This window comes from Hordeum vulgare, chromosome 3H (genome assembly GCF_904849725.1).
Source record: "Hordeum vulgare subsp. vulgare chromosome 3H, MorexV3_pseudomolecules_assembly, whole genome shotgun sequence".
NCBI lineage: Eukaryota > Viridiplantae > Streptophyta > Magnoliopsida > Poales > Poaceae > Hordeum > Hordeum vulgare.
Window position 1 is genome coordinate 574464642 of NC_058520.1, and position 18555 is coordinate 574483196.

At 47.0% G+C, this 18555-nt stretch overlaps 1 protein-coding gene across 1 annotated transcript; it reads right to left on the reverse strand.

Annotated features, from left to right (window-relative positions):
- Positions 1–9040: 9040 nt before the first annotated feature.
- LOC123442075 (probable 3-hydroxyisobutyrate dehydrogenase-like 3, mitochondrial) lies at positions 9041–10388 on the reverse strand. The gene is made up of 2 exons (XM_045118186.1): positions 10281–10388; positions 9041–10045 (listed from the first exon to the last, which is right to left on the reverse strand). Exons 1-2 carry the CDS (start codon positions 10386–10388, stop codon positions 9305–9307), a joined length of 849 nt encoding a protein of 282 aa, XP_044974121.1. The 3' UTR covers positions 9041–9304.
- Positions 10389–18555: the final 8167 nt, after the last annotated feature.

The window sequence follows — 18555 nt, forward strand, 5'->3', positions numbered from 1 at the left end:
CTCAATACACTAGATGCATGATGGATAGCGGTCGATGTGTGGAGTAATAGTAGTAGACGCAAAAAGTATCGGTCTACTTGTCTCGAACGTGATGCCTATATGTATGATCATTGACTTAGATATCGTCATGACTTTGCGCGGTTCTATCAATTGCTCGACAATAATTTGTTCACCCATCGTGATATTTGCTATTTTGAGAGAAGCCTCTAGTGAACACTATGGCCCCGGGGTCTACTCCACACCATATTTTCAACCTTACTCTTTTTCATCATTGCACTTTCCGCCTTCAGATCTCACTTTGCAATCAATCTTGTTTGCCACCGGTCTGCCCGAGTGTGGCCACCTCCTTCCTCCATAGATTATGATTCATTTAGTAACTTTTATAAGTGAAGGTTTGCTCATGAATCAATTCTGATGGTTCAAAGGAATCGTGATGCAAAGAAATTATATATGTCACTAGGTTGTATCTTGCCTACAGAATATGTTGTGATATACTTGTTTATCTTTTTTTATTATATAGAGAGCAACATTTATAAATAATACCTATTATGTGCTTGAGTTGTGCTTGGTGCTCTTGAAGAATATGTTGTCAAAACTTGAGGCTTACAATAGCTTAAAAATAATACCTATTATGCACTTGAGTTGTGCTTGGTGCTCTTGAAGAAATTGTAGGTGCACCTTCAATTTAAAATTAGTGCAAAATCTAAAAGTAAAATGAGATGGGAATATACCAACACGGAAAAATACAAAAAAATAAGATCTTCATATTCACTTTAGTCATGGATTGCCAACGGAACCAGCATTACCATCCTAGTTTAGAATTCAGTAATATCAACCCTTGCCAAATCCTATCACTCTAAGCTAATGACATTTCCTACACTTTGGATGTGTTCATAATAATTTCACTCTTATGACTTGTATGGTACCTATTCCACACTACAATTTTTGCACTTAAATGGTTGTAAAAGTTTATTAAATAGTAGGAATTTAAATAGTTGTAGAATTAGTTCTCGACGTCGACGATGATTGGCCCGCATCCTCATCGTCGACTCGGTGACGACCACCTGCTTGAAAGGTGCTAGCATGTCCGGGACTGGACTCCGCCGGGCTAGCACTGGGAGGAGCTACCTTCCGGGGCACGCAGCTTGGTGAGGAACCGGCTCCCGTGGTCGACCCGGAGCTTCTTTGGTGGCGGTCACGTGGGCCACTTTCGGTGTCGAGGCTGCCGGCCCCCGAGGAGGAGGTACGTCGCCATGTCTCGAAGGAGGATGAGCTCGTCTGTCGCTACATGGAGGCGTTGGATGCCAGGTTCTCCAATACCTCGCAGGTTATTCATGGATCTCACCCGAGCTATGATCCGGTGATGGTTCCTGCTCTTTGGTGTCCACCGCCTGCGCCTAAGTACACCTGCAACTCTTTGTTGGTTGATCAGTTAGATATTATTGGATGATGCATTAATTAAGTGATGTATTCGAGATTATATATTCGATAATATTAAGTGGATTATTCGATGATGCCACCAAGCGGGACTAAAGAGCTGGGCTATATAAGCGTGTCCTTCTTCCTCCCCGAACTTCTCCGTTTTCGATCTCGCGTGACGATGCACACTGCCCCGACGCCCTGACGCCGAACACGCCGCCGCCAGGCTGCCACACGCGACGCTCCCCGACGCCCTCGCCGACACCCTCCTCCCCCCACCGCGGTGGCCCACATCCCCGCGGCGCCACCCCCTTCCCCACCGCGGCGCCCCGCATCCCCGCGGCGCCACCGCCGGCGCCACTCCCCTTTCCCCACCATCGGCGCCACCCCATCCCCACCGCGGCGACCCCCATCCCCGCGGTGCCACCCCCCCTTCCCCACCGCAGCACCCCATCCCCGCGGCACCACCCCCCTTCCCCACCGTCAGCGCCTCCTCCACTACTCTGAGTTCTTTTTTTGCTTTATTCATTTCATTGCATCCATTAGGTTAATTAAGTTAGTTTAGGGCTCTATTACTGTTAGTTTAGGTTAAGTAGGTTATTAGTGCAAAAAAAATATTTTGGTTTAGGTTTTGATTTGACATATAAGTGATTTAGGTTTTAGAGTTGATTGACTTTCTGTTTTGTTGCAATTTTATGCATGCAGGTATGTTAGTGTGATATATGGATTTGGGGTAAAAAAACCAAGGAATCCAATGGTGGCATTAGATTTCACTTTTGTGCAAGTTTATAAAAATGTCATTTTGTGATGAGGTGATATTTTGTCATTTTCGTAGAAATTATTCTGTGCATGCTTTGAAGTTTGTGTCAACATGATAGTTCTAGCTTTTTGTATAGTCTAAGGCCTGGTATTTTTGTTGGCCATGTTACTCCAGTAGATAAGTGGATACCTTGCTAATAACATGTGTACAAAATATTGCTTTTGCATAGCTAGAAATATTTTTAAGTGTCGGGACTGTTGTTTCCAGGGATGTGTTGCTCTTTGGTGGTTGCACCAATGGCATGGATTGTAGTGGTTGAACCCCTCTACAACTTGGTGCCACAAGTTTGTTCATAGGACTTTGCATCATCACAGTTTTATTCCTTATCAAAGTTGTTATTCTGTTGGAAATGGCAGCAAGTGAAAATCTGAAATTCTGTTATTATTTTCTTTGCCCACGGGCAGGGCTTGGGAAAGGTTCATCAAACAGGTTGAAGGCCAATGGAAACAAAAACTAAAATGGGTGCGACCCACGATAATTTATTAAGTACTACTAGCTAGCTACCATCTCTTTAATTCTAGTTTCAATACTATTATCATGCTTGATTAATTATTGCATGATTGAATTCTATTCTCTTAATTAAAGTACCTGAGGCAAGCGTCCGGGAATAATTTATATGCATACTACGTTTGCAAGAACATTCGCATGATGACGTGTGAAAGGTCCAAAAGTGATAGACAACTTTGGGTACGTTTGCCAGAACATTATTCATAATTCTTTTTATCATGATCTAATATATATACACACACAATTAATATATTCATATTGATCTTATTTTTTAATAAAGATGAAGGCCATGCGGGGTCGGCTCTTACCAACAGATCACGTACGAGCAATTCAAGAGGAAATAGTGGGATTTTTGCTCGACGAGATCATATATCTCAAAGGAGAATACCATTACAAGTTGTAATGTCTCCATATAATGATCTGCAAATTGTAGGAGAAATTGTATATATACATGTGTATGTGTGAATGGTCGCGCGAGAAATTCGATGATATATATATGATCGGTACTACGAGAAATTTTATTTTTATATATGCATAACATGTACAATATGTAGTAGTGTAAAATATGTTTGGAATGAAAAATAATTAAATGGGAAACACAAAATTAAACGGAAAAATAAACCATAAACCCAAAACCCCTAAACCTCTAGTCCCGGTTGGTGTAACCAATTGGGACTAAAGGCCTCCAGCCTCCCGGCGCGGGCTCGTGCCACGTGGTGGGCATTCGGTCCCGGTTCGTGACGAACCGACACTAAAGGGGGGGGGGCTTTAGTCCCCACCCTTTAATGTCGATTGCAGAACCGACACTAAAGGTCCTTACGAACCGAGACTGTTGTCTGATTCTGCATTAGTGAAAGTGGCAACGATGGAGGTGAGAAAGGGCCAAAACTGGGGCAGGCTAGGGTTAGGCTGCCACCGTCCGGCTTAAATAATCGAACTTGGTTTCTCGGGCGCGGGGTACGCGGTCGTGGTGCCATGCGGCACCATGAATACGTCCACACCGACGATCGGAGGAGGAGGCGGTCGTACAGCTGGTTTATGAGGTGATTGTGTGCCCTAGTAATCAGTCCTACGTGACGGATGTGTTTGGGCGTCCTCATATATGAGGCCAGGTACGAGGTTGTCGATTAGTCTGAGCATTTGTGTCAGATTTGCCGTGTCCATTTGGATGGCAATTTCGCGTCCGGGCACTAACTCGGCAACCCGCCCGGGCATTTATTGCAGATTTGAAAGTTTCAGTTGTAGACTATCTTACTATTAAATTTTCACAGGTTTGTTTAGGATGCCCGTGTTCGGACAATATCGCAACGCGCCTAGTGGCAAGCCAATGTGGTGGACCCTCGTTCACAAAAAATAATTTAATATCTTTATTGGTATTAAATATTAAATTTATTTTTTACTAGAAGTTATCAAATATTATATTCGTACAAACAGATACTACATTTGATATATTAATATTTTTTAGCAAATATATTAGTCAAAAGGTTGTGCAACCTTCTCGGCCGTGTGCTCCTTGTCGGCGCCTTTAGCATCGATTCGTTGATGCAGCGCCCATTACGCGCTTAAGCAGGTTGAATTCGGAAAGCGCATTAGGTTGCATGTCTTACGACTCTTTCCTTCTTTCCTCGTTTCTTTCGTTTGGAAACTTTTGCGTTCAATCGTTTTTTTGGAAAACTGACTGATCGCTTCTTGTTTGTTTTTTTGGAAAATTGACTGCTTCCTGTATGTTTCCATAGGATATCTGATTGGAAAAAATACTGATGATACTTGAACGATTAGTCAAGAGTTTATCCTTTTTTATTAACAAATGCAAAAAATAAAAACGAAAAAATGGTGAAAAGAACTGTTGGCTGAACATGTTCTGATAGACTAGTATAACTAGAATTCCAAAAAAGTTCACGAATTTGAAGGGGGGAAAATCAGCGACTATGAAAAAAGTTCATCCAATTTTAGAAGAAAAAAAATATTCATTTTTCAAGAAATGTTCACAAAATTAAAAAAGTTCATCATTTTTAAAAAAAAGCTCACTGATTTTTAAAATAGTTCATCAAGTTCATATATTTTGCAAAAAAGATCACTATTTTTGGAAAAAGTTCATGTTTTTTTTGAAAAAATCATGAATTTGGAAAAGTCATTTATTTTGAGAAACAAATTGTGTACACGTTAGAAAACAAAAAAAAACAAGAAAGGAAAATAAACAATGAAAACAAAAAAGAAGACGAAGAAGTGAGCTCTTAACTCACGGAGAACTAAGAATAATAAAAAAAGAAAAATAAGTTAGTAAGATTTGCATGAAGTCAGCGTAATGGTTGTTGCGGTTATGTGTGACTTGAGAGGTCACTAGTTTGAACTTTGAACCCCCATCGCCAAAATCACTGATTGAGCAGCATGTCTTTCAAAGATTGCTCCCACCTTTTCAAGTTATGACAAGCGACACACTGTGCATAATTGTCACTTATTGCAACCAGAGAATTTTTCTTTTTTCGTACATCCGTATTTTTAAAAATATTTTATCTCTTAAACCGTGCAAGAAAAACTCGATCCATTTTCACCATTGGATTTCTCGCGTCGAGATCTTCAAAATTGAATTTCATGTTGATAGGTTTAGATGAACTTTTTTTCATAAAAAAGGGACCAAAAAACCACGTCTCTCGCGACGGGAAAAAACAATAGAAAACATGTTTTTCGTTTTTTTTTTCTTTTTAAAAGGCACGGTTGTATCTCTCACAAAGGCAAAATCATGTCTTTTTGCGAAAGCAAAGCCGTGCATCTCACGAAAAAAAACATGTTTTTCCTTTCCGAGTGGCACGGACGTGCCTCCCACGAAGGCAAAAGCATGCCTCTCGCGGAACTAAAACCGTGCCTCTCGCAAAAAAGAAAAACAGAAAAAACGTTTTCTTCCTTTCCGATAGGATCGTGCCTCTTGCGAAGGCAAAACTATGCCTCTCGCGAAAGCAAAACCGTGCCTCACGCAAAAACACATAAAAGATGTTTTTTTGTTTCCGAAAGGCACGGGCGTGCCTCTCATGAAGTAAAAAAAAACTTCGCCTCTCGCAGAAGCAAAACCATGCCTCTTGCAAAAAAAAACAGAAAATGCGTTTTTTTCGTGCAATTTTTTTTTAAAATCATCAGAAAGCTAAGAAAGACCGGTGAAAAAACAAAACAACAAAAAAATAAAAAAAACAATCTAAAAAGGAGAAAATTCATGCAAAAAAATAAAAAATTGAAATCCAAAGAAAGCGTTCAGAGCGCGGCACGTGACGGCGGCTGAAAACGCACCAAATGACGGCGCGTGGGAGTGCTCACTGGGAGACTTCCGAAGAATCGCCCGCTAATTTCTCTCCCCGTCGCCGCACCGCCTTTGAAGCTTAACGGAAAAGAAAGGAAACAATGTCAATGGGCCGTCCCAGCTCGGAACGGGGGGCGGGGGGGGGGGGGAGGAGGGGGGGGGTTCGGATGATAGAAACGGCTTTAACTGGCGCCTGAAGCGTCAAATAGAAATGATGTGTGGTACTAAGCCAGCTGCTTTGAATGGGCCTCAAACAGGACGGACTTTCTGCTGAGGGCTGTATGGGCCTGAGTTTCTCCTTGCTCTCTTCTTTTCAAGCAATATGTTTGCCGTTTTTACATAAGAGGCCCGGTTATTTCGCTGTTCGAATTAGATAAAACATGACTACTGTTGGAAGTACGAATTCTTGTGTTGATTTTTCTTTTAGGTTGTCGAGCTATATATTCCCTCATCAAAAGGAAAAAAAGGGTGTCGGAATATGAAGGTTTGCTACTTTTTTTGCAGGTGAAAAAATAATCGTCTTAACTTTGTATTACCTCTAATACAAAGTTATATTAAGCTGAAAACATTTATTTTAAGACGAAGGTAGTAATAGAGATGTCCTTATACAAAATCTGAAATCACAGATTCCCAAGAAGTAGAGGATCTACTAATAAAAATATTCATGGTAGCGTTGCTTGACAGAAATGCTTCCCAACTCCATCGGCCACATGAGGACTCAAATATTACCTTGCAGCGAATGCCAACATCGTTCGCGCCGAGTAGATATATGATCAGTATGTGTTTCACCTGGTATCAACATGACTATCCACCGTCGCACTGCATTGATCGATTTGACGTTCCCGTGAGAAACTCCGTGAGAAACTTTCTCCGGGTGGTTGGGATCGTACATTAAACAAAACAAGTTAAAACTTGCATGTCAAACCTCAACCCCCATACATGCTCCCTCCTGCGGCTTTCAGAACACTCGAAAGGGGTAGCTGAGTATGAAATAAAAACTTGGACGCTCCAGAGGCGCATCGGCATCGATCGGGACCATCATCACCTGCATCTGCATATATGATATCTCATTGACTCGCCACTAGTGCCTTTGTTTACGTTCCGTGGAGGGGGCAACGTGCCCTTGTGATGGCACGAAATGTTCGTCTCTCATTTTATTAGTCTTTTTGCTGGGATCGCTGACCCGGTCTGTTCAAGTTCTGAAGGAGGTGCCCCTCTTTGCAGAAGCTTCTTGGTGTAGTCTTGTAGACCAGCAGCAATGAACCCGTGCGCTTGGTGGACGTGTTCTGCTGTTCATACCGAGAGCCTGTCCCTTTCCTTCACGGTCCAACTGAACTCCAAAGTCGTCGTTGTCCTAGTCTCATGTTACTTTGAGCAACGAACCAACGTTCGAGAAGGAGCGTCATACCACCTGCAGGGCACCTTTCACCTTTGCCGTGTCACTCTAGAGCACCAGAGACCAAAGATCCAGAGTAGGCGGACACGAGGCAGGAGCACGACACCACACGACCACGGAGACGAAACGAGAGGAAACCAACGCAATCTGTGGAGTGGAACCGTGGCGACACGGCGAATTACGCATGATCCTGTTGTTGTCAATGCCTTGTCTGCACTTGATCCGGGGACAACGAGAAGCTAACAATACCAGCAGCACCAGGCCATGTGCGAGCAGCGTATCATCAGTCCTCAATTTAACGAGGAGGAGACCAGATGCCATATGATGGCCGTGTGTCCGGTCCTGATCCTCATGCTAGTCATCCGGTTTGAGCTGTTGTGCCTGTCGCCGGACCGGCACGCGTCTATGCTGAGCGTGTTGTTTGCTCTGCCGTGGCCGCCTTGTGGTTGTGAATTGACCGCCGGATGCTAACTCAAAGCATTGTTATTTGGTTTATTACAGCTTTCCAGTCTCACTGTTAGAGTTAAGAAAGTCATGCTCGTGGCATGACAGAAATATTTTCTTATCCATTGCCTAATAAAAGCTTTAATAACTAAGCTATTGCGATGCGCACCCGCCCTCTTCCAGCTAGTTTGCTTCAAAAGTCAAAAAACATACTTATAAAATAAACTAGTTCGCTTGTTCATCCACCCTCCGCCGCGCCTCCTCCACGACTCCACCCTATCTTTCCTCGTTTGCTCGTCCATGGTTACAAATGTAATTTCAGAACTTTTTCACCTATCAAAACTACTGAATTTTGGTTCTTTTGGTTTGCATTTCGGTGAAAGCACTGAAATGTTTGCTTGCAATTCTATAAGCTAATTTAATATGTTTTTGAAAGATATTCAACTCACTGAATTTCGATAATATCCGCAGACACCAAAATGATTACCTTCTGGTCAAGATATTTCAGTTCTACACAATCATTCGCCATTCGATGTTAAGAATGTCACATGCTCCATTCACAACAATGTTTACTCGGTGTTGCACTCCAATCGAGTGCACATGGAGATCCGACGGCCACAGACCATAATGGCCTAAGATGGTCGGAAAGATGCACAAGATTAATGCCTCTAATGTACGCCATATGTTACCTATTCGGCGTGGGTTAGCCTCTGGGCATGCTATCGGTCGTCGTCGTTGATAGGCGTGGTTTTTGGCGAGAAGCCAGCCTACCCTTCTTCATTCTCTGCCCTCCCGCTTCACCCTTCGCATGGAGCTCAATTGGATGTCACATGAGCATTTGGTTCCTAAGATGTTCAAAGATCTCTCATAGTTTAAACATATGTATATTAGTCTACACCGCTATAATCTAATCCAAGGCCGATGCACACATATTTTGTGTTATTTATTTCTTCTGAATCTATCATGTGTTGTTTCTTGGTAGGGCGGAAGAGCGGGAGAAGAGCCAGAATATTATCAAATGATACAAGTTGAGATGCATGAGGCAAAGCTTAAGTGTTAAGAGGTAAGAGCGTCTACAAACACACTCCTCCAAATTGACGAGCCGAACGCAAAACTGCTATCCTGACAGAAGAAAAAAAAGTTGATTCAATGGGACTCCTGAAGACATTCCTCGAGGTTTTAGTCCAGCCTAATAAACGAGGCATCACCATCTTTTGCTAACCCGCGTGGTGCCCTACAAGATTCCGAGAGTAAATTGCCAAAAACTACCATAGTTGACGCAAATGTGTTCAGTGACTACCACTTTAGATTATTAGCGAAAAACTACCAAAATTTTGCTAATCCGTTGCTAAAAACTACCAAGATTTGAAATTGTCCATTTTAACTCGTTTAATCGTTTTCTGGCAAGCCGGACCCACATGTCAGGTCGTTAACTGTGCGTGTTGACTTTTAGGCTGACTGAAGCGGACCCAATGGCGGCGACCCCGGCAGCATGTTGGCCTCCTCCTCCTTGCCGTCGCCGACCTCCAGCGCCATGCCGACCTCCAGCACAACTGGGTTGCCCCGTCTCCGGGCCCAATGGCGGCGACCCTGGATGCACGGCGCCCCCAGAAGCGAAGTCGCGGCTCAGCGCGCGCTCTCCGAAGATGTCCATGACGCGCGACCTCACGGCGCCCTTGGACACCGCGCCGAGGAACAACCGCTCGTCGAGCCCGGCGGCGCCGGCGAAGGCCAGGGACTCGCCGAGGCCGACCACCGCGCCGGCCACCGTGATCTGGTTCGCGATCTTGCTGCTCTGCCCGCTGCCGGCGGGGCCCATGTAGGTCGGCCTGTCGAGGTGCGCGAAGAGCAGGCTGGGCCAGGCGACCACGGCCTCGTCGCCGCCGGCGAGGAGGGCGAGCGTGCCGTCGCGGGCGCCGATGTCGCCGCCGGAGACGGGGCAGTCGACGGCGTGGCAGCCGGCGGCGCGCGCGGCCGCGGCGATCTCGTGCGCGAGGGCGGGGGAGGAGCTGGTGCAGTCAACGAGGACGCCGCCAGGGGTGTCCATGGTCAGCAGCTGCTCGTCCACCGTGTCCGCGATCAGCACCGCCGCCGCCCCGGCCTGACGCACATAACCTGTTCGATGTAATGAGGGTGAAGGGAGGTGGAAGAAAGGTCTGACGTGTGGGTCCTATCTATAATAACGGTCAAAGCTAATAGTCAACCTGACATGTGGGCCCGGCTTGCCAGAAAAAACGATTAAACGAGCTAAAATGGACAGTCACATAGCAACGGATTAGCAAAATTTTAATAGTTTTTCGCTAATAATCATAAAGTGGTAGCCACTGAACATATTTGCGTCAAATATGATACAGTAGTTTTCGGCAATTTACTCAGATTTCGAAGAGAAAGACACGGAGAAGCACATGATCTGGAGCATGACACGACATGATCTGGAGCATGACACTACGCAATCTCTGGAGCGGGGCCGCAGCCGCACCGGCCAAGGGGGACAGCACGGCAAAATTACGCATTATCCTTTCCTGGCCAATGATTTGCTCGCACTTGATCCGGGGGAACAAATGCGATGTGCTACTACGTACAACGGGAAACGAACAATAAAAGAAAAGAAAACAATAGCAGCGGCTAGCACGAAGCCATGTGCAACACAGCGTATATCAATCAGCCAATTAGCACGAAAACAATACCGGGAGGAGAGACCAGATGCCATATGATATGATGGCGTGTGTCGTGCTGGTCCGGCTGTTAATTATCCTGGTCCTCCTAGTCTTCCCTTCTTTTTGGGGGAAAGTCATCCTAATCTTCCATTTCGAGCTGATGTGCCCGTCACCGGTATTGAACGTGTCTGGTTTGACGCAGCCGCCTTGGGCCCCGCTTGGAAGCAGTGCAAAAAAAAATTCCAACCGTAATAGTTTTCACCCGTAACTTACTGGTCACATGTGATTTACACCCGTAACTTCATCCCACCGAAAGCTGTTTGGGAAGATAAGCTATAGAAAAATAAGCGGAGCCAGCTCAACACCACCGGGTAGAGGAGGCTGGAGGAAGAGACTCACTCCCTCGTCGTCACGGTCGCCGGCGACGACGCCTCGCCTCCTCCCTGGCACGGTTGCCGGCGACGGCGCCTCACCTCCTCGTCATCACGGTCGCTGGCGACGACGCCTCGCTTCCTTGCCGTCGTCGCCGACGACGCCTCGCCTCCTCGCCGTCACGGTCGCCGTCGCCTCGCTCCCTCGCCGTCACATACCATATGTATCATTCCTGTGTATTCTATGTGGACAAGAAGAGTTGGATTTTATGCTCGTGATTGTTAGTGTCCAAACCGGTAGATCTAGGGTAGGGGATTCCGAACTGTGGATCTTGGATTGATGGTAACATGAGATGAATAAGACGATATTTACCCAGGTTCGGACCCTCTTGATGGAGCTAAAATCCTATGTACTGCTCTTGTTTATATTTATGATGGAGTATCGAATACAGAGTTGATCTAGCTCGAGATCGTATGTTGTGATCTAAAACCCTAGAAGTAATGATCTTATCTTGTCCTACGAGCTAAGGCCCTCTGGTTTATATAGATGCCACGAGTACTAGGGTTACGCAATGTTGGTTACACAAAGGAGAAAACATGCCAATTATCAACTTTCCTTGGAGCGCACACCAAGTATTCGAAAGGGTCCGTTCTGAACACAATATCATCTCGTAATTTGGGTTCCAATGATAATTAGAAGACAACCCATGAGTCCGGGCCATGGAAATAGGTAAGTGGCTCGAGGACCCCTTAATCCCGAACTCCCTCAGTGACTAAAAAGATGTCTTATTTGTCCATAGAAGCTTTCAGAACGCTATTTTAACGCAGGTTCCGTTGTTTTCTTCATCAATTCGCATGCTTCCATCATATGTTCTCACATTGCCTCCGCCGTCCGTTCCCTCCTTGACCAACACTTTTCCCCACCATGTTCTATTTGTCGTTCCAACCTCTACCATCGACCCAAAAAAAAATCTTCCTTGTGTCGGGTACTCCCATCAAGTGTCCACCTAAGCTCTTAGAGCGCCATATTACATGTTCACCATCGATTAGCTTGTGGAATGCTAGTGGTTGCCATCACCGATGGTTGTTTGTCAAGGTTTGCGGGCATATGCCCCATACCCCTTCTTCATTCTCTTCCTTCCGCGTTTCACCTTCGATGTCTACTATGCAACTTTATTCTTGTAGACGTTGTTGTGCCTCCAAGTGTAGAGTTTTATAGGACAACAACAAATTTCCCTCAAGTGGATGACCTAAGGTTTATCAATCTGTGAAAGGTGTAGGATGAAGATGGTCCTTCCCAAACAGCCCTTTAAACAAATACAAGAAATCTCTTGTGTCCTCAACACACATGATACAATGGAAAATTGTATGTGTGCACTAATTCGGCGAAGAGATGGTGATACAGGTGTAGTATGGATAGTAGAAATATATTTTATAATCTGAATAACTAAAAACAACAAGGTAACAATTAGTAAACAACAAGCAAAACGACATATTAATGCTTGGAAAGAAGGCCTAGGGTTCATACTTTCACTAGTGCAATCTCTTAACAATGCTTACATAATAGAATCATATGATCATCCCTCAACGTGCAACAAAGAATCACTCCAAAGTTCCTACTATTGGGGAACATAAGAAGAAAGTGTTATAGGCAACGAAGCACCTCAAATTTATCCTTCTCAATCAACCCATTGAGCTATTTCTATAAGTGTTACAAACAACCCTAGAGTTCATAATAACACCTTTGATACATATCAATCAACCCTAATATCACCTAGATACTTGTTGCTTGTGATCTGCGTTTAGTTTTCCATGAAGAGGAACGAATGATGCAACACACTATAGGTAAGTATTTTCCTCAGTAGAGAATCAAGGTTTATCGAACCAATAGGAGTAACAACCAACCCCCGTGTTCAACATCTGCACACAAAAGAAACAAATACTTGCACCCAACGCGGGCAAGAGGGTTGTCAATCGCCTTGTCTTCTTATTTGCAAGCAAGTAAGTAGCACATTTGAAAGTTACAAAGTGAAAAGTAAATAACAAGTAATTAAAGGTAGCGAGGAAATTGTAGCGTTTGTAAATTTATAAGTGAATAGACCCGGGGGCATAGTGTTCCCTAGTGGCATCTCTCATGAAAGCAAGCATACGGTGGGTAGACAAGTTACTGTTGGGTAATTGATAGAAAAGCGGATAGTTATGCGATATTCACGACAATGGTCATGTATTTAGAGGCATCACGTCCATAAGAAAATAGGACGATGTTGAAAATATGCCCTAGAGGCAATAATAAAATGGTTATTATCATATTTCCTTGTTCATGATAATAGTCTATTGTTCATGCTATAATTGTATTAACAGGAAACAGTAATACATGTGTGAATAAATAGATCACAATGTGTCCCTAGCAAGCCTCTAGTTGGCTAGCTCGTTAGTCAATAGATGATCATGGTTTCCTGATCATGGGCATTAGATGTCATTGATAACGGGATCACATCATTGGGAGAATGATGTGATGGACAAGACCCAATCCTAAGCATAGCACTAGATCGTATTGTTCGTATGCTAAAGCTTTTCTAATGTCAAGTGTCTTTTCCTTCGACCGTGAGATTGTGCAACTCCCGGATACCGTAGGAGTGCTTTGGGTGTATCAAACGTCACAACGTATCTGGGTGACTATAAAGGTGCACTACGGGTATCTCTGAAAGTGTCTGTTGGGTTGGTACGAATCGAGATCGGGATTTGTCACTCCGTGTGACGGAGAGGTACCTCTGGGCCCACACGGTAGAACATCATCATGAGCTCAATGTGACTAAGGAGTTAGTCACACGATGACGTGCTACGGAACGAGTAAAGAGACTTACCGGTAACGAGATTGAACAAGGTATAGGTATACCGACGATCGAATCTCGGGCAAGTTCTATACTGATAGACAAAGGGAATTGTATACGGGATTGATTGAATCCTTGACATCGTGGTTCATCCGATGAGATCATCGTGGAGCAAGTGGGAGCCACCATGGGTATTGTCGTGGGTATAAGTCTGACAGTAGAAGTATGGGGTACGAAAGTATATGGGCAGAGCCTTAGCTACAGCGAGGATGTATGAGTTCAGGCCCCTCTACGGTGGAGGTAAAAGCCCTACGTCTCAGTGCTCTTGGGAGCTTTGTGTCGAGTGGATTATAGGATCACAGCAAGTGTCAACCCCCGTACCAGTGGTGAAGGGCGGCTTATATAGAGTGCGCTGCCCTTCAAAATGGCCCGGTGGACAGGGGTGGAATAGTGGCGAGTAAATGCTTACGTTACAGGTAACGTAAGCTTTAAATGCTAATAATGGTGTATGAAAACGTATGGTTGTTGCCCTCCTGGGAGGTTACGATGTACAGAGTGGATTCCAATCGGTATGTTAGATATGCTCCGAGTGGATCGTCGTCGACTGGATGATGGGGGCGTCCTTAGTTCAGTCAGAACTGTCTAAGGGCCTTGTCTTCTATGAAGGGTAGTCCTTGGGTAGGACCTATAGGGCAGACCTATGACCCTACCCTCGGACTATAACCCCATCATTAGTCCCCGAATGGATCGGGGTTGGAACGATGAAGTGATGTCTGGAGTTTGGAACTGACTGGTATTGAGGTGACTTTAGCGTTGTTTGCCTTGATCCATTTTATCCTTTCAGCCAGTGATCCGAGTGAATATGCCAGTGAAACGAACCGTCAGGGACCGAGTGCTTCCGCGGAATCTTTCGACGTGACTGGTCAAACTGACAGCACCGGATTTTCCGGGATCCTCAAATTTCGGTTGCCGCGCGCTCAGCGGGGATGACGACATCGCCATCGAGTAGGTTTTGCCTCCTTGATTACCGCGTCGTTATCTTCTCCACTAATCTTGCTGCGGCCGGTTGGGGGGATAAGATCCTGGGCCCACCTGTAAGTGACCCAGTCGGAAGCCTATTAAAGCCTCCTCGGCGGGATTTCCTGTTGCGCTGCTCATCCTCCTCCCATTAATCTCGCTCCTCCCGCAGCTCTCTGCACACCTCAAGCCACCTCCTTCCCCTCCTCCTTTGCGGATCCGTCGCCCTCGCCATGACGAAGGGGCAGACCAGCAAGCTCGAGGCGCAGAGAAGAAGACGGAGGGCCTCCACTTAGCGGCGGCAGCAGGCGCTGCCGGCGGGCTGGATCCAGGGGGACTTCAGCTGGTGGAGCACGGTATGGTCGCCAAAAAGTCCTGGAGGCTGCCGGAAGGCGAGACGGAGCCGGCGCCGAAGGAGAGGAGCGCGTTCTGCTGCTCAGCCACGTGGCCAGAGGCTTCTCCTTGCCTCCCCATCCTTTCTTCCGAGGTATCATGAATTACTTCGGGGCGCAGCTCCATCACTTTCCTCCGAACTCGATAGCTCACCTTTCTGCATTCGTCACCCTCTGCGAGTGCTTCATAGGATGCCCTCCCCACTGGGGGCTCTTTAAATATGTCTTCTCTGCTAGATCCCAAACTGTTAAAAAGCTTAGCAAGTCGGATGATAAGACGCACATCCTCCAGCTCTACGGGGGTTTAGGATTTCAGAAGAAAACAAAGAGTAGCTATCCCTCCCTCCAGCTATCCGAGTCAGTTAGGAACTGGCAATCGTCCTGCTTCTATTGACAGGACATTGCTTGCCCGAATGCTTCAAGTGGATTGCCACCTTTCAGTTTAGACCGCCCGGGCCCTCCTAGGAAGCTTGCGCTCTCTAAGGGAGAAAGAACCCAGATCCAGCCTTTGGTCGATGCGCTGATAGCCGTCGTCCGGAGGGGAGTCACCGGCATGACCTGCTGGAGACTTTTCTGGGTCGGCGCATCCAGCCGCTGCAGGCCCGAGACCACGCTATGTGGCATTACGCGGGGCCTTCGGATTCCACTCGGTCTCATCCAGAGGACGTGAGCGGGGAGACTGTGAGTGTGTGGGTCCGCAGCATCACAGGCACGTGTGACAACCCCGTGGGAGCCCGGCGGGTGAAGCCCTTCCGCGCCGAAAATCCTCCTCCGAATGAGGTGAGTACATGTTGTCGAGTGCTTTTAACCTTCTCAGCTTTATTGCTTTTCTTGTCTCGCTGACTGACGTTGCCGACTGTGTTTTGTGCAGGAGTGGATAAACTGGCATTCTGCAGTCTCGAACGGGAATCCAGTCGAGGAAGAGGAGGGCAGCCAGGAGGGCAGCGCGGATAGCGCCGAGTACGTCTCTGACAGAGGGGAGACAAAGGAGGAGACGGAAGAGGAGGAGGAGGAGAGTGGAGAGCAGAGCTCGTCACCCTCACCACCAGAGCACCGAACCAAGCGCCGTCATGACCCCGCTGCTCCGTCGGCTCCTCCCGCGGCCCCGAGTGCTCCGCCAGCTCCTCCCGTGGCCCTGAGTGCTCGGAGTGTGAAGAGAACCAGGGGTGCTTCTGCCGAGCCCGTGAACCAGCCGTCCAAGGTGGCCAAACCTAGTGGGTCTAAACCTCGGAAAGCCTTGCCCCGGATGAGGATCGTTGTTCCGGTCGCCTCAGTGTAAGTATCTTTACTCTTTCATCTTCCTTCAGTATCCGGTTGAACTCCTCTTTTTGCGAACTCATGTTTATCCGTCGAGTGGATTTCACTCAACACAGCTGCTACCTCCGCCACCTCTCTGCCGCGCCAGGACGATGATCCCATGGACACGGATAACGCCGCCACGTCCCAGCAAGGTACGTTGTCACGACTCGGAGAGATGTATTACTGTTTCGCGAATGTCGTCTTTGATCTTGACCTTTTTCTGTAATTTTATTTTGTTCAGTCGGGCTTCCTTCGGAGGTGATCCATCTGGACGACGACGACCAAAGGAGGTCGGAGCCAGCTTTGGCGCCTGTCCCTGGGGTTATCCAACCTGTTGCTAATCCCACCATGAACGTGCCGCCGACTGAGACGGTGCCGCCGACTGAGACGGTGGCCCTCACGGCGGAACCGACTGGAGCGGAGCTCGGGATGCCCAGGGAGCCTTCTGCCGTGCCGGGTCCGTAGGCTGTTCAATATGATGCCCGATGCCTCCCGGAAGATCTGGTAGGAGCCGCCAAGGACGCCATGGTGCAGGTGGAGCTGATGGTGGGCGACGCCAAGGGAGCGTACGACTCCATCGCGTCCCTGTACAAGAAGAGCTTGGAGCTTCGGGACGATATCCGAGTAAGTGCGCTAGTAAGTGTTTACATTCCTCTTGGAACCCACTGGGTGTTTCAGCGAGGTACTCGGATGCAATAGGTTGGTTTTGCAGTGGGTTCACTCCGAGTGAACCCAATGGGTGTAGTCCCCGAGACTTCTGCCGAGTGCTTGCACCGGCACTTGTCTTTATATGTATTTTCTGTAATCTGAACAGATCAGAGCTGATCTGCCCGAATGGTACCAGTGGGGGCATGCCGAGTGCACCCACTGGGTGTAGTCCCCGAGAGTAGTGTTACTCGGGTCGAGAGATAGTAATCTCATAGTGTTGTTGGTTTGCTATGGAGCTCAATAGGGCCGACCTGTTCGAGCTTCATGCCAGTGGGGTCACTCTCAGTGAACCCACTGGGTGTAGTCCCCGAGACCGCTGTCGATTGCTTGCATCGGCAGGGGTCTGAAGAATTTTGAGCTTTGATTGTTTTGTCATATCTGTCGAGACTTTTTCCTTGTTGAATGTGGCTGATCCTCCCTTTGTGTCTCTTTGGCAGAAGACTTGTGAAATGGCATCGGCGTACAATGCTCTAAAGGCTGAGAAGACTCAACTTGCTGCGGACTTGGAGGTCACTGTGAATGACCTGGCTGGCGTGAAGAAGGCTCTCGCTGACCGAGAGAAATCTTTGGAGGAATCTCGGGAGGCTAACAAGGCACTGCTAGCTGAGGTAGAAAAAATGAAGAGGGAGAGATCCGAATGGATGGGCCAGCTGAAGGTGATGAACACTCGGTGCAGAGCGCAGGAGAACTACGTCAGCGACTGGGGGAAGAAGATGGTCGCGCTGCTTGGTGGTAAGTTCTTGCCGAGTGCTTTTTGACTTTGGAGTTCACTCCGCGCTTATTTTCTGCTTGTCGGGACGTTGAGGCTGAAACAGCTGAAATAGAACGGTCGCTTGTTCCGAATGTTCCACTCGGCGATGAAGCTAACCGGGACATGCTCCGAGCGCATTCCCGCCTTAACAGGGTGGGCCCTTTCATTGGTCGTCTGAGAAGAGTTGTCGGCCGAATCGACAAGGAGCTGTGGCCTGAAGACGACTCCCGAAACGAGATAGAGGGGTTGATGACTCGACTGGAGGACGTCCCAAGCAGAGTGCAGGCATGGAAGAAGTCTGCCGCTCGGTGTGGTGCGGACGTGGCACTGTCTCTGGTCCGAGTGCACTGCAAGGAAGCCCGCGAAGACAAGTTGAAGACGTTGCAGGTCGCCAACACCAAGAAGCTTCGATTCGAAGATTTCATGGAGACCTTCCTCGACACAGCCACTCGGATTGCAGACGGAATCGACCTCGACACCTTTGTGGAGCCCGCCAGTCCCGGTGACGCTTGATAAACTTTATGCTGAACGCACATTTACCTCGGTATGCCGAGTGGAATCTGTATTGAACTTTGGCCACTGCTGTGGGCCAGTACATTCGTGGTTCAGTGTGGATAAACTTGATTCACACCGAGCTGACTGATCGTAGATCCA

Coding starts and splice junctions, on each gene's coding strand:
- LOC123442075 (XM_045118186.1), bottom strand. CDS start 10,388: ATGCGTAATTTTGCCGTGCTGTCCCCCTTGGCCGGTGCGGCTGCGGCC. Junction 10,046..10,280: donor CGTGTCATGCTCCAGATCAT/GTGCTTCTCCGT, acceptor TATTATAGATAG/GACCCACACGTCAGACCTTT.